The following is a 12,066-nucleotide window of genomic DNA, read 5'->3' as shown; positions in this document are numbered from 1 at the left end:
GAGTTGATGCCCAAGGAATGTTATTTCAGCTTTATGTGTGTTATGGAGGAAGTGATCTAGGTGTTAAATTAGAGGCACAGCTAACTCACTGCTCTCTGGTTAAGGAGTTATTCTGGCTTTGGTTGTTCCTAGTTGACAAAAACATTGCCCGTTTTCCACATTTCAGTCATTCCCTACCTACCTCTGCAATTTTTGCTTTGTCTTAGTCCCATCTGAACTATTATTATTAATATCTTTATTTAGGTAATTAAAAAAGACCTTACCTATCTTGTTTGAAAAGGAAACTGGATCCCTACCTTAAATAGAAAACATGCTCTCACTTGAAAGTAACAGTAACAATAAACAGTGAAACCAAACAATGAAAGCTTAACAAAGCTATAAATTCTAGTTAAATCTCAGTGTTTGCCTAGGGCTTTGAGCCTGCAGCCTACACTTAGAGAAAAGGGGGTTTAGTGAGTGTTTGAGAGAGAATATTTTCTTCTTCTGGTAACTGGAAGCACTGAAAAGGGAATTACTTTCTAGACAGTGTGGTTCGCTGTCATTTAATGCCCTGGCCCTACTCTGTGCACGGACTAAACGAATCTCCCATGACTCCAGTGAGAAGCTCTCCCTTTGGGAGAAGCTATGTGGGGGGCAGTTGCCTTCCTCTCCACCCGACCTAAATAGTAAACTCTATGGGGGCAGCAGCCTGAATCCAACAGCCCCTCAAGTCTTGTCCAGGACAGGAGTTACAGCCTCGTCATTTGAGCTCCTAGAAACGAGGACACTTAAGAGATCCTGCCCCCTATTTCCACGCTACATCAGGCTCGGTGCCTACCTCACACCTCAGACGGCTCCAGAGTTTTATTTTTTAATTGGATAGGTAGCTGAGGCAATGTAGGTGCTGCTCGGACGTCGGCAGGGTGGAAGGAGACGCTAGGAACATGATTTTGAAGCTGTGTGCCTAGCAAACATTGTTTCTGCATGGATTATACGCGTAGGCTGTAGGTTAATATTCATACTAAAACAACCAAAGCAAAATTGCCCAAATGAAGATTTCATTCAGTTAAGCTTGAATAAGCCTCAAGTAACCAAATAACCAGAGACGATGATGATGATGATTTTGTTATAATGGAGGTGCTTAATGGAACTCTTTTCAGCAGCCCGCAGGAAACAGGACTTGCTGTCCCACGCTTCCTCGAGTTCCCTCCGCTCCCCTCCCGCTCAGGTAAGGCCCCCCGCCGCTTAGCCCCAGCCCCAGCCCCTCGGCGCAGCCACAGCGGGAGCCCCGAGCGCCGGCCGACTGGGCATGCTCGCGGGGCCGGGGCAGCCAGCCCGCAGCGCGCTCCGCCGGCCGCCGCGCCTCTACCTGAGCCGGGCCCGCCCCCCTCTCACCGGGCCGGGCGGGCACCTGGCGGGCACTGCTGACTCGGCAGAGGGGAGGAGACGCCGCGCGGGGCGGGCGCCGCGGAGCCGCGCTTGGTGTGTCTGAGCTGCAGCCGAACTTTTTTCCGAGAAGTCCCACATTTTGGGGGCAGGAGGCGTGGGGCGGGGAGGGGAGCGGAGTTCCTGGAAGGAGCAGCAGTAGCGGCCGGACAACATGGCCTCCTCTACTGCTTCCTCTGCAGCGGGCGTTGAGAGCACCCCTCCTCCAGCGCAGGTGAGCGCCGCGCCGCCCCCCTACCTGTGGCTTCCTGCCCGGCAGGGTCGCGCGGGGAATCGGGGCGCGCGGGAAGTCCGGGCGGGGGGTCTCGGGAGCCGTGGATCGCGGGGCGCTGCCTGGAGCCCTGTCTTTCTGGGGGTGCCGGGCGGCGCCGGGAAAGCGAGCGGAGCGGGACCTGATCCTTGTGGATCGTGCGGGTCCGGCTGCGCCACAGGGCGCGTGTCTGAAGTTGCGGCCCGGGGCAGAGGTACGAGCTCGTCATCTGCCCGGAGCCCGAGCATCCCAGCCCGAGGAAGAAGGGATGGCCCAAGGATTTGGGGCTTCTGCTTCGAAACATTTGTGTAGAAGAAGTAAAGCGCGGCCCAGGGCTTGGGACGCCCTAACCTCTGTCTCCCGTCTGTGGGTTTCTCTGTTCTTGGATCGCCCCTTCAACTCCGTGCCTGGCTGAACCCTTCCTAAGGACGCGACCGAAGTAGGCTGCGTGCTTGGCGGGGAGGAAGAAAATCACCTGGTTCTGAAAGTTACCGTCAGAGTTAGGCTTTTTTTTTTTTTTTGAAGGTGAATGGAGATACTTCATTTAACCCAGTGAAAATACAAAATATAAACATTAAGACATAGAAAAAATGCAGACCAGTGCAGTGACAGAGGGTGGTTTGCGGTGGGTTTTTATTTACCTCCTCCCCTATTTTCAAGAGCCTTCCCTAGGCATGCAAGTAAAAGGCACACAAAGTAGAATCCGGGTGTACAATGTGCAAAACCTCAGCTTCAAGATAAATCTCCTTCTTCCCATCCCACAACCCCCAGCAAATTGCCACCTTTAAGCCCAGAGGCATTTAGTAGTAATTTTGCAGCTGCTACTGTGTGTATAATATAGGATAATTGTTTTAAAACACTCGCGTATGTTTGCATGTGCACAGAATGTCTACGGATGGGGACTCAGGAAACAATAGTTGTCCTTGGAGAGGGAGCTGGGGAATTGGTGGGAGGGAGGTTACTTTCACATTCTTTTGGGACTTTAAAAAAACACACATGTGCATAGGTTACCTATTTTACAAAAAAGAGAAATACCACTTTTTTAAAAAATGGGGCACGCTTGAGTATCCTGGAAAGCAGTAGTTTACCTAGTTTCAAACCTAGTTTAAACACCCACATCTCCTAGCCAGGATTATGTCTTTTCTTTAGCTGTCATCTCTGAAAATCCTTGGGGAATCAAGGTGAAGTCTTCTAAAGAAGACTCTTAAGTCTTGATAAAGTCAATTGGTCAGTTTTTATTGCCACCTTGATTCTGAGTTTTAATTTTGCTTGTTTCAGAATGAGTGTGGCTTGTCTAATTTAGGAAGAGGCCATTTTTTCTTTCAAAGTAGGGTTCAGGAGTCATCCAAGGGTTATACTAGACCTTATTCCAGGAGGGTAGGCCATGCAGGTAGGCTCTAGTAGAAGGCTACAGGGAGACAGTGTCTGACTGGACATACATTGCTGCTTCAGCATCCACACATCCTTATAATCTGCTGATCTGGGCTCAAACGACTGCTTCTTTAAGGAAGCACATTTTCAATATTGAAAGTGAATGTAAAGTGAAAACCACAACTCTGAAACAAAAACTGACTGAAATAAAGTAATCCACTGAATATCTTCAGTCTACCTATTGACATCTGGTGGTCCAATTTCTCTGTGCTCAAATAAGTGGAGGATGAATGAGTTGTGAATCTGGACTGTAGTTAGATGGTTATTTATGAGGAACCATTTATGATGGTCCTCAGTGTTCTTTTTGTTAAAGCATAAATAAATATCTCTTTGGTAATCTGGACAGCAAAGTGTTAGGCTCCATAGCAGAGAATGTGGCTCAATGTCCTTAAGACAATATAAAAACCAGTGGTGTGTTTTGGAATCCTAGGAAACATTGTGGATTTTGAACTTGTTTGCATTTTTGTGGCAGTGGTTACATGAGGACTGTGGTTTTCCTTTATTCAGCACTTAAAAAGTTTTTTCCTTTTACTGTATTAATTAATGGGCTTGCAGAGTAAGCGAGTGTACTCAATTCTAGCTGATATTTTGGTAATTGAAAAGAATATATTAATAGTTGTTTTGGGCTGTCAATGGTTTTTCCTAGGTTGATTTCCAATTAGTAACATCTTTATTTAAAAGTTATCCATTTTTATGCACAGGAGGTTTGAATATTTTTATAGAATGTGTTACTGTGACAATAGGAAATCACTATAATCCAAATTGGAGATCAAGTGGAATTCTAACCTATATAAATTACATTTTTACTTTTTAAAAAATAAACTAAATACCTGAAATTGATGAGACTATCTATCTGATACATTTACATAAGAACAATTCTGAGTTAATGAAGTTCAATTGGAATGTATAGCCTTGCTACAATGTCTTCAAACTTAGTAAAGTCTACCCTTCTGAAAAGATCAAGGTTAGTAATGATCTAATCAGATCTGAAGTAATCTTTTCCTGTATATATTGACTGGGCTCTTGTTGTTCACATTACTCTGCCCTTGGATCTTACAAATGTGAATGCCACTGGGATGTTGGGTTAATGCTTATTAAGGTACCTGTAGCAATGAGCCCACTTAATTGCCTTTTCATTTTCATTCTATGTCAACCTATACAAACAGCTTAAAATTTTAAAATTACCTTCTATTAATGATATAATTTTATGTTTATATTGTCTAGTTTCTAGTAGACATGTTTTTTTGTTTTTTTTTAAGTACTGGAAGCCCAGCTGTGGTTACAGATTAAAAGTTCTATCAAAGTTAAGTGTAGTATCTGTTTGAATATCTTTTACTTGAATGGACCCTAAAGCATGTGGTAACATCTTCACAATCTTACTCATGGTTGGAATACACCCTGGACACTTGTTCCAATGTGCTTGAAAGTAGGCAAACTATATCTTCAATGGATTTGTCTATTCAGAAGGACATGGATTTTTCCTGGAACCAGTTACCTTTCAGTGAAATCAATGGCACCCAAATAGAACCAATTCATTGATGTTTTATAGAAATTACTGCCAAATTTCTTCTCTCGGGAAGGTCCTGTGTGGATTTAAAAACAAGTATCTTATGTTGGATAAGAAGAAAATAGTCACATGAAAATTACATGTTTTCAGAACTATGTTGGTGGTAGTATTTTTCTCAGAATAAAGTCTTTCATACTTGATAATGTATATTAATAGACAAAGATTAAGTGAACTAGTGTTTTGAGTTAGAGCTTTAAAATATGAAAGGAATTATGTTGGTTTTTCTTTCTTCAGATGACGTTTAGTTACTGCCATTTTCAGATAATATTAAAGAAAGATAAATTATGAAAAATTGGCCCTAACATACAAGTTTTCTGGGTAGGGCATGGATATTTGGATGTGGCTTGGTAGACGAAAGAAGTAAAATGGAACTTAACGTAAATGCCATTTAAATTAAGATTTGTGTTGCTGAATTGGAAAGGCTGTTTCCCAGAGAGTTTTCAGGATAACTATCTTGATTCAGTAGTAGTTATTTTGTCCCTCTAGCATCGAACTATGTTGCTGCACTGTGCAACTTCTCTGGGTAATGCCAAGGCTGGATGCCAAGAATCTGCCATACAAGTGTGGGGCTTCTCTTTTTCCCCTTTCCCCCCCATGTTGTGGCATTTTATATGGAATGTGGCAAAAAAACAGCTCTGTGACTGCAGCTTTGCTCTTTAGCATCAAACATAGAGCCCTCAATTAATGTTTGTTGACTGAATGATGGAATAAATGATGAGAAGGACCTAGCATTCAGATTTAGGAGCAGCTTGAACCATTTGAACAGCAAGAACTTTTGAGCTCCTGTCATGTGAAATGCACTTTCAGTTACACAGACTCTGGGTTTTTATTCAAGATGTTGATAGTCCACGTTCTGCAGAGTTCACATAGTACAAAACTCAGACAGCCAACACCAGACATTTTCTCATGTGTAGAACTTTGGTATCCTTTAATCATGTGTCTGAAATTTAGTTTGGGCTCTACTATATAATCAAGACAAGAAAATGTAGACAAAGGCACCTAAGAATTTAAGGAGAGGAGAGTCATGAAGTAGAGACACTTATATTTCCTAATTTCTAGACTGAAAAATGCCACAGAGTGAAAACATGGGCAAAAAAGGCACAGAGAACTGTTTGGAAAAGCATTCTAGTTATTCTTTTTAATGGCTATCTGACATTTACAGTATTGATAGATCATAATTTATTTACTAATTTTCCTATTAATTAACATTTAGTTTGTTTCTAGTTTTTGGACCCTACAGACAATGCTACAGATAAACATCCTTATACACAATAAAGGTCATAATCTAGTGTGAACATAGACATCTTTAATAACAAGGGCTGTGATTTCTTATGCCTCTCATGGGAGATGCTGTATACTTCAAAACAAACCATAGGGTAGGTATGATTACTCCACTTCATTTATACATGAAGAAATTGAGCTTCAGGAAGGTTATGCAATTTGCAATTTGATAAAGGCTGAACCTGGATTTGGACCCCTCTCTGCTTGAGTAATGGAGAGAGCAATGCTGGTGAAATCAGGAGGCCAGGATTGGAGTCCCCTTTCTCTGACTAACTAGCTCTGTAACCTCAAAATCTTATTACCTCTCGGGTTTCAGTTTCTCCACTGGAAAAAGGAGAGAGTTGGAATCAGCGATTTCTAAGGTTTATTCCAGCTAATGTAGTCTATTTAAAGACAAAAATTTAAATACTAAGAGAAAGGTATAGATAATTTGTACTAAAGTGATACATTTTCTTGTTTCTCAGAGCATTTTTTCCCCTCATAGTTTGGCATTCCTGATGTTAGGATAATTTTCCAAATGTTGGGAACTTTTAAGTTTGTGTTATATTGATGGTGTAAACGATTTATTTCACCCCGAAAATCTAATTTTTAAAGAAATTGTGCTTTTAGCCATTGATGATATTTTACGGCATAAGAAATTCATTAGTTTTAAGGGGAAATAGCAAGAGGACATCTCATTGAGTTTGGACTGGTGATTCAACAGTCATCCAAAATAAAGGATTTGAATGAGGTATACAAGAATAAGGATACTTCCCACAGTAGGTGGAGAGCAGTTGGGATAACTGCTTGGTCTCTGTGGGTCCTTCAGGTTTTCTCTCTTTTTTAAATTAGTAGTATGCTGGCAAACGGTCTCAAAAAAAAAAAAAAAGTCCTAATTTATAGCATTTGCCCATTTCTGTGGTGTAAGCGGAAGAACTCTGGTCACCAGTGCCAATGTGTGTGGGGAGGAGGGTTTCCCCTCCATCCACAAGCAATGTTCCCGTGCCAGCTGGGTGTCCTACCATTCAACTCAATTCTGACGCTCTCTATTCACAGACAGCACCAGATCCCACAGGTTTAGGGCTCAGTCCCACAAGACTGGCTTGTGCCCCCCCCCCCGTTCAGATGCCCATCACAATCCCATATTATCACTTGTGCTTCTGTTCTGGCCAACTGGCTATAGATTGGCGGTTCTAACAACCCTCTCCTTGGGTTCAATTAATTTGCTAGAGTGGCTCACAGAATTCAGAGAAACATTTTCTTATCCTATTACTGGTCTGCAGCAGGTTTATTAGATGTTAGAATGGTGGAACAGGATTTTTACTGGTTTATGATAAAAGGGTATAACTCAGGAACAGCCAGATGGAAGAGAGGCATAGGGTAAGGCATGGGTAAGGATTGCATAGCTTACATGCCCTCTCTGAGTGTGCCAGTCTCTCCAAATCTCTACATATTCGCCAACCTGGAGACTCTAATCCAGGGGTGTCCAAACTGCGGCCCACGGGCCAACTGTGGCCCGCAATCTGTTTTTAATTGGCCTGCAGCAAATTCCAAAAATATGTTTAGTTTATTTAAATAAACCAGATGAGGCAATCCGTACTTCACCTCGAGTGAGTGGCCGGGATGTTTGTGTATTTTACCACATATGGTCCTTGGTGAAAAACATTGGAAAAAGTTTGGACACCTCTGCTGTAATCCTTTGGATTTTACGGAGGCTTCATTGTATAGGTATGATTGATTAAGTCAGTGGCCTTTGGTGATAGATTCAACTTCCAGTCCCTTTTCCCTTCCTGGAGGTTGGGGAAGGAGTGGGCATGAAAGTACCAACTGTCTAATCACATTTTTGATTCTCTGGGCAACGGCCCCCATTCTTGGAGTGGGGGTTCCAAAAGTCACCTCATTAGCAAAACAAGACACCTTTACTGCTCTCATCACTTGGGAAATGCTAAGGGTTTTAGGAGGTCTATGCAGGAACAGGGTTGAAGACCAAATATATATTGATTATTATAAATCACAATATCCCAAAATACTTCCGTCATGGCTGATTTCCAGCTGCCAATGGGGGGTGAACATGGAGCTGGGAAGAGATGGATGGGTTTGGCTTTCTTGCCAGGTCATATTAGCTAGTTTCAGCACACCACTTATATCCAGTGAAATGTACTGAATTTTTTTTATAGTTGAATCCATAATTTGTTTATCTAAAATGTGTTTGGCACTTACCAGATATCAGGCATACGTGGGGAGGCACAGATAAATAAGAACTCGTTTTTACTCTCCAGAATATCATAGACTAGCAAGCTGTTCAAATGAACTTTTAAGTAAAGAAAGGAAGCTAGTACTGAGAATGGTTGATCAGCTCTCTCTTTTCCCACTGAAAACAAAATAAATACCAAGTAGATCCTCAGATAGCTGGATTAGAAATGGGAGAAATGAGTTCTGTAACTGGATTATTAGATGTTAGCATGGTGGCACCGGATGTTTCAGACCCTGTTTCTGTGGAGGTCAAGTTAAGCACAATAGATTTTTCTTCCCTTGTGTATGTGTTGGTGTGTGTGCATGTTTATCAACCACCTTTATTGAGGTATAGTTTATATACAGTAAAATTCACCGTATTTAAGTGTACAGTTCTACCAATTTTATGAATGTTATACCCTACCACAACAGAATATGTATTCTCCTAAATTCACTTGTGTTCTTTCCCAACTCCCTCTAATTCATCAGGTAAAACTACTGTTCTGATTTCTTTCCCCATAGATTAGTTGTGTGTGTGTGTGTGTGTGTGTGTGTGTGTGTGTGTGTGTGTTTCTTTTGTGCCTGTCTTTCTCTCAGCATAATGCTTTTGATATTTATCCATGGTGTTGTAGGTATTAATAGATTATTCTTTTTTATTGCTGAGCAGTATTTCACTGTATGAATATACCATAGATTGATCATGCATTCATCAGACATTTGAATTGTTTTCAGTTTTTGGCTATTATGAATAAAACTGCTTTGTGTTGACACATATATCTGCCGTCCCCCCCTTTTGGAGGGTGGTTAAGGACCTGGGAGTAGGATTGTAGAGTCAAAATATAGTGTATGTGTAATGGTTGAAGAAACTATTCATGTATTAAAAGGGAAAAAGAAAACAGGAATGTTAAGACTTTACAAGCTTGCAAAAGAAAGTAGTTACAAAGATAAAACCATGTTTTTAAAACCAGCTTTATTGAGATATAATTTATATATGTAAAATCCACCCATTTAAAGTGTACAATTCAATAAATTTTGGAATGGTTTACAGAGTTAGAAAATCATCACCACAATCTAACTTTAGGACATTTCTATTATCCTGAAATATGTGCTCATTTACAGTCAAAAACCATGGTTTGGAGTTCGGAAGACCTGTGTTTTAGTCTGAGCTTTACTCATTAACAATTGTGTTACCTTGGTAAGTTAAATCTCCATTTCCACACCTTTGAAACAGAGATGAGGACACCTTTACAATATTTTTATAAGGACTATAAAGAATGCACATAAAGAACTTGGTCATAATACATATTAAATAAATGGTGGTGTTTACTGTTGAACTGTGTCTGCATCTTTATACTTTAAGTGGTATTTTGTTTATGTCTTCATAGCTCCTACAATACTGTGCCTTTTACTACAGATACCTTTAAACATATCTTCTAAGAGAAAATGAGGTGGAGTGGAGAGAGGAAGTCTGGACTTTAGAATAACATGCTGGGGATTTCTGGCTCGACTACTTAATTGCTCCATTGGGCAAATCACTTAACTGTGTCTGTTTGCTCATAGGAGGAACTAGAGTAATAACATCCACCTTGCAGGATTGTTCTACATGTTTGCGGAAATATACATGATATATTGGTACAGTAGGTGCTCAATACATTGGTGCTGTTATTCTACGATATCAGAAGCTACCATCTTTGAAGTAATTACATTTAGGAATAAAGTTTATATACAGAATTGAAGGCACAGATGGAAAATTTGCTCATGTACTATGTGCATATTTGTTGTACAAATATTTATATTTTAGTATTAGTAGAGCATCAGGTACATAATCTGTAACAACATATTTGCTTAAATAAATGCGTAGGTGAGTAAATAATAAAGAAAACGTATTTTCCTCATTCCGTTTCAGTCTCCCTCACTGTTTAGGTATCCAGGAGAAAGTTTCATTTTTCCAAGTTTCAAGTTTATTCATTTACTTCCTATCATTTGGCTGGTGGGGGTGGGGTAGGATGGAGGAAAATTAGAAATTGTCCTAAGAACTAAAATTACAATAATTATTTACATTTGTAAACAACTATTTATATTCCTAAAAGAGCTTTCATGTTATTTCTTTAACTTTATGTCTCACGATAACCATATCAGGCAATTGAAGTAAATAGTCTCATTTTAGTGAAAAGAAAAACAAGATTCAGAGGTGAACTTGTTCCTAGTCCTTATGGAGCTAGTAAGTGGCAAGGCCATATGAGGAACAAATAGGAAACCTTGTGTGTTGCTGGTGGGAGCTTAGACTGGGGCAGCTGTCCTGTTTTAGTATTTGTGCTGCCAAAGTGAGCACAGGGGCAGCTGTCCTGGAAAGCAATCTGGCATTACTTAGGCCAATTAACTCTTTACTCTACGACCCAATATCTCTCCTACAGGTGCACACTGGAATGTGTTCCATAGGTCCCCAAGAGGATGTACCCAGTGTTATTCACTGCTGTGTTATTAGTGGTGGAGGGGAGTGGAGGTAACTGGGTGACCATTGCTGGGAGAGGAGAGGTAGAATGGTGGGTACACATCATGGAGTTGTCTGTAGTTAGAAGCAACAGGTTAGATAAAGGCAACATGAATGGATTTTGAGAATATAGTGCTTGGTGAAAAATGGAAGAGTCTGGGGTGTATTTATTGTTTATGTGAATTAAAAATTCATAAGCATAGCACAGTACACATCTTGTAAGAACACTTATATAAAAGCCGATTAGAATGGCTGCCAATGGGTCCCAGTGCATAAAAATAGGTTATAGAGATAAAAAGGAACAAATAAATAAGAAACATAATGATAATGTGCCATGTACTAGTAAGTGTGGCTAACACAACCCTCTGAATGGTGAAGTTCAAAACAAAACAAAACAAAACAACTCATTGTTACTTGATGTAAATACCTTGTATGTCATCAACTGTATTACTACTAGGCTTAACCAAAGACACCCTGATGTCATTATATATGGGGATGGACGTTCCAAGTGAAAATAAAATTTGGATTGGTTTCTCAAGTTCTACGTGAAATTTTGCACAGATAGTAACATCTTTTGAAAAGGTTTACAACACAAGTACACTTGAGTTGGTATAATTTAAAAATTAAGTTCCTTTAAAATTTTGTATTTTGGATAATAAAAACCTATGTGTTACATAGTACTAAATGCTTTTACAGAATTAGAATGCAATATACTAATATTTAATTCTAAAATGATAGTAAAACTATTCTTATCGATTTTCATGGATTCAGAAGTTATGCAGTATGCTATTATGTCCAGAAATAGTTGTCTGTATATTATCCTTAAAGGACCTAAATGTGTGATTTTTTGGCAGTTATAGCACCTTGAAATAAGGTGTTGAAATAAGGTGTTGAAATATTTGTCCTCCAAGTTAAATTGGAAGTATAATAGATTACTTTTTTTTTTTTTTCTTAAAGCAATGCACATTTGTTATGTTGCAATTCTGGAGGTCAGAAGTCCAAAATAGGTTGGCAGGACTTCATTCCTTGTAGAGACTCTAGAAAAAAAAAAACACTTTTTTTTTTTTTTTTTTTTTTACCTTTTCCAACTTCTAGAGCCTGCCTGCGTTTCTTGGCTTTGGCTCCACATCACTCTGTCCTTTGCTTTGATCATCATTTTGAATAGATTGCTTTTTAATTTGCCTTCCCTTTCTACTTATTATTTCTGATCCTTCTGCAATGATAGTTATGTAAACTGGTTATAATTATGTCTTGTACATGTTGTACCTATTTGTGTACAGCAATTATCCTGTTTAAAGAAGTCACGATGGTTAAAAATTCAACTGAGCATCAATAGCCTTTGAAAGTGTTCATCCCTCACAGCTGTGGAGGTGTTGCTGGTATTCAGTAGGCAAACTGCTGGGACAAGAA

The 12,066-nt window shown here is 40.0% G+C and overlaps 1 protein-coding gene across 22 annotated transcripts in view; it reads left to right on the top strand.

Moving 5' to 3' along the window:
- Positions 1-1,108: 1,108 nt before the first annotated feature.
- The window catches only part of ANK3 (ankyrin 3), a 591,144-nt gene continuing 580,186 nt past the window's right edge, over positions 1,109-12,066 (top strand). For 20 of the 22 annotated variants that reach the window (XM_074339473.1, XM_074339469.1, XM_074339468.1 and 17 more), the window contains exon 1: positions 1,109-1,207. In XM_074339473.1, the coding sequence (XP_074195574.1) occupies positions 1,124-1,207 (84 nt within the window). In that variant the 5' untranslated portion in view covers positions 1,109-1,123. Of the gene's footprint in view, positions 1,208-1,418; positions 1,640-12,066 lie in introns of those variants that run through there. The other 2 variants (XM_074339453.1, XM_074339450.1) reach the window with 2 other exon arrangements.

Source organism: Rhinolophus sinicus, linkage group LG07, assembly GCF_036562045.2.
Source record: "Rhinolophus sinicus isolate RSC01 linkage group LG07, ASM3656204v1, whole genome shotgun sequence".
In the NCBI taxonomy this organism is placed as follows: Eukaryota; Metazoa; Chordata; class Mammalia; order Chiroptera; family Rhinolophidae; genus Rhinolophus; species Rhinolophus sinicus.
Note: the sequence above shows the minus strand (reverse complement) of the source record. Positions and strands in the feature narration are given on the sequence as shown.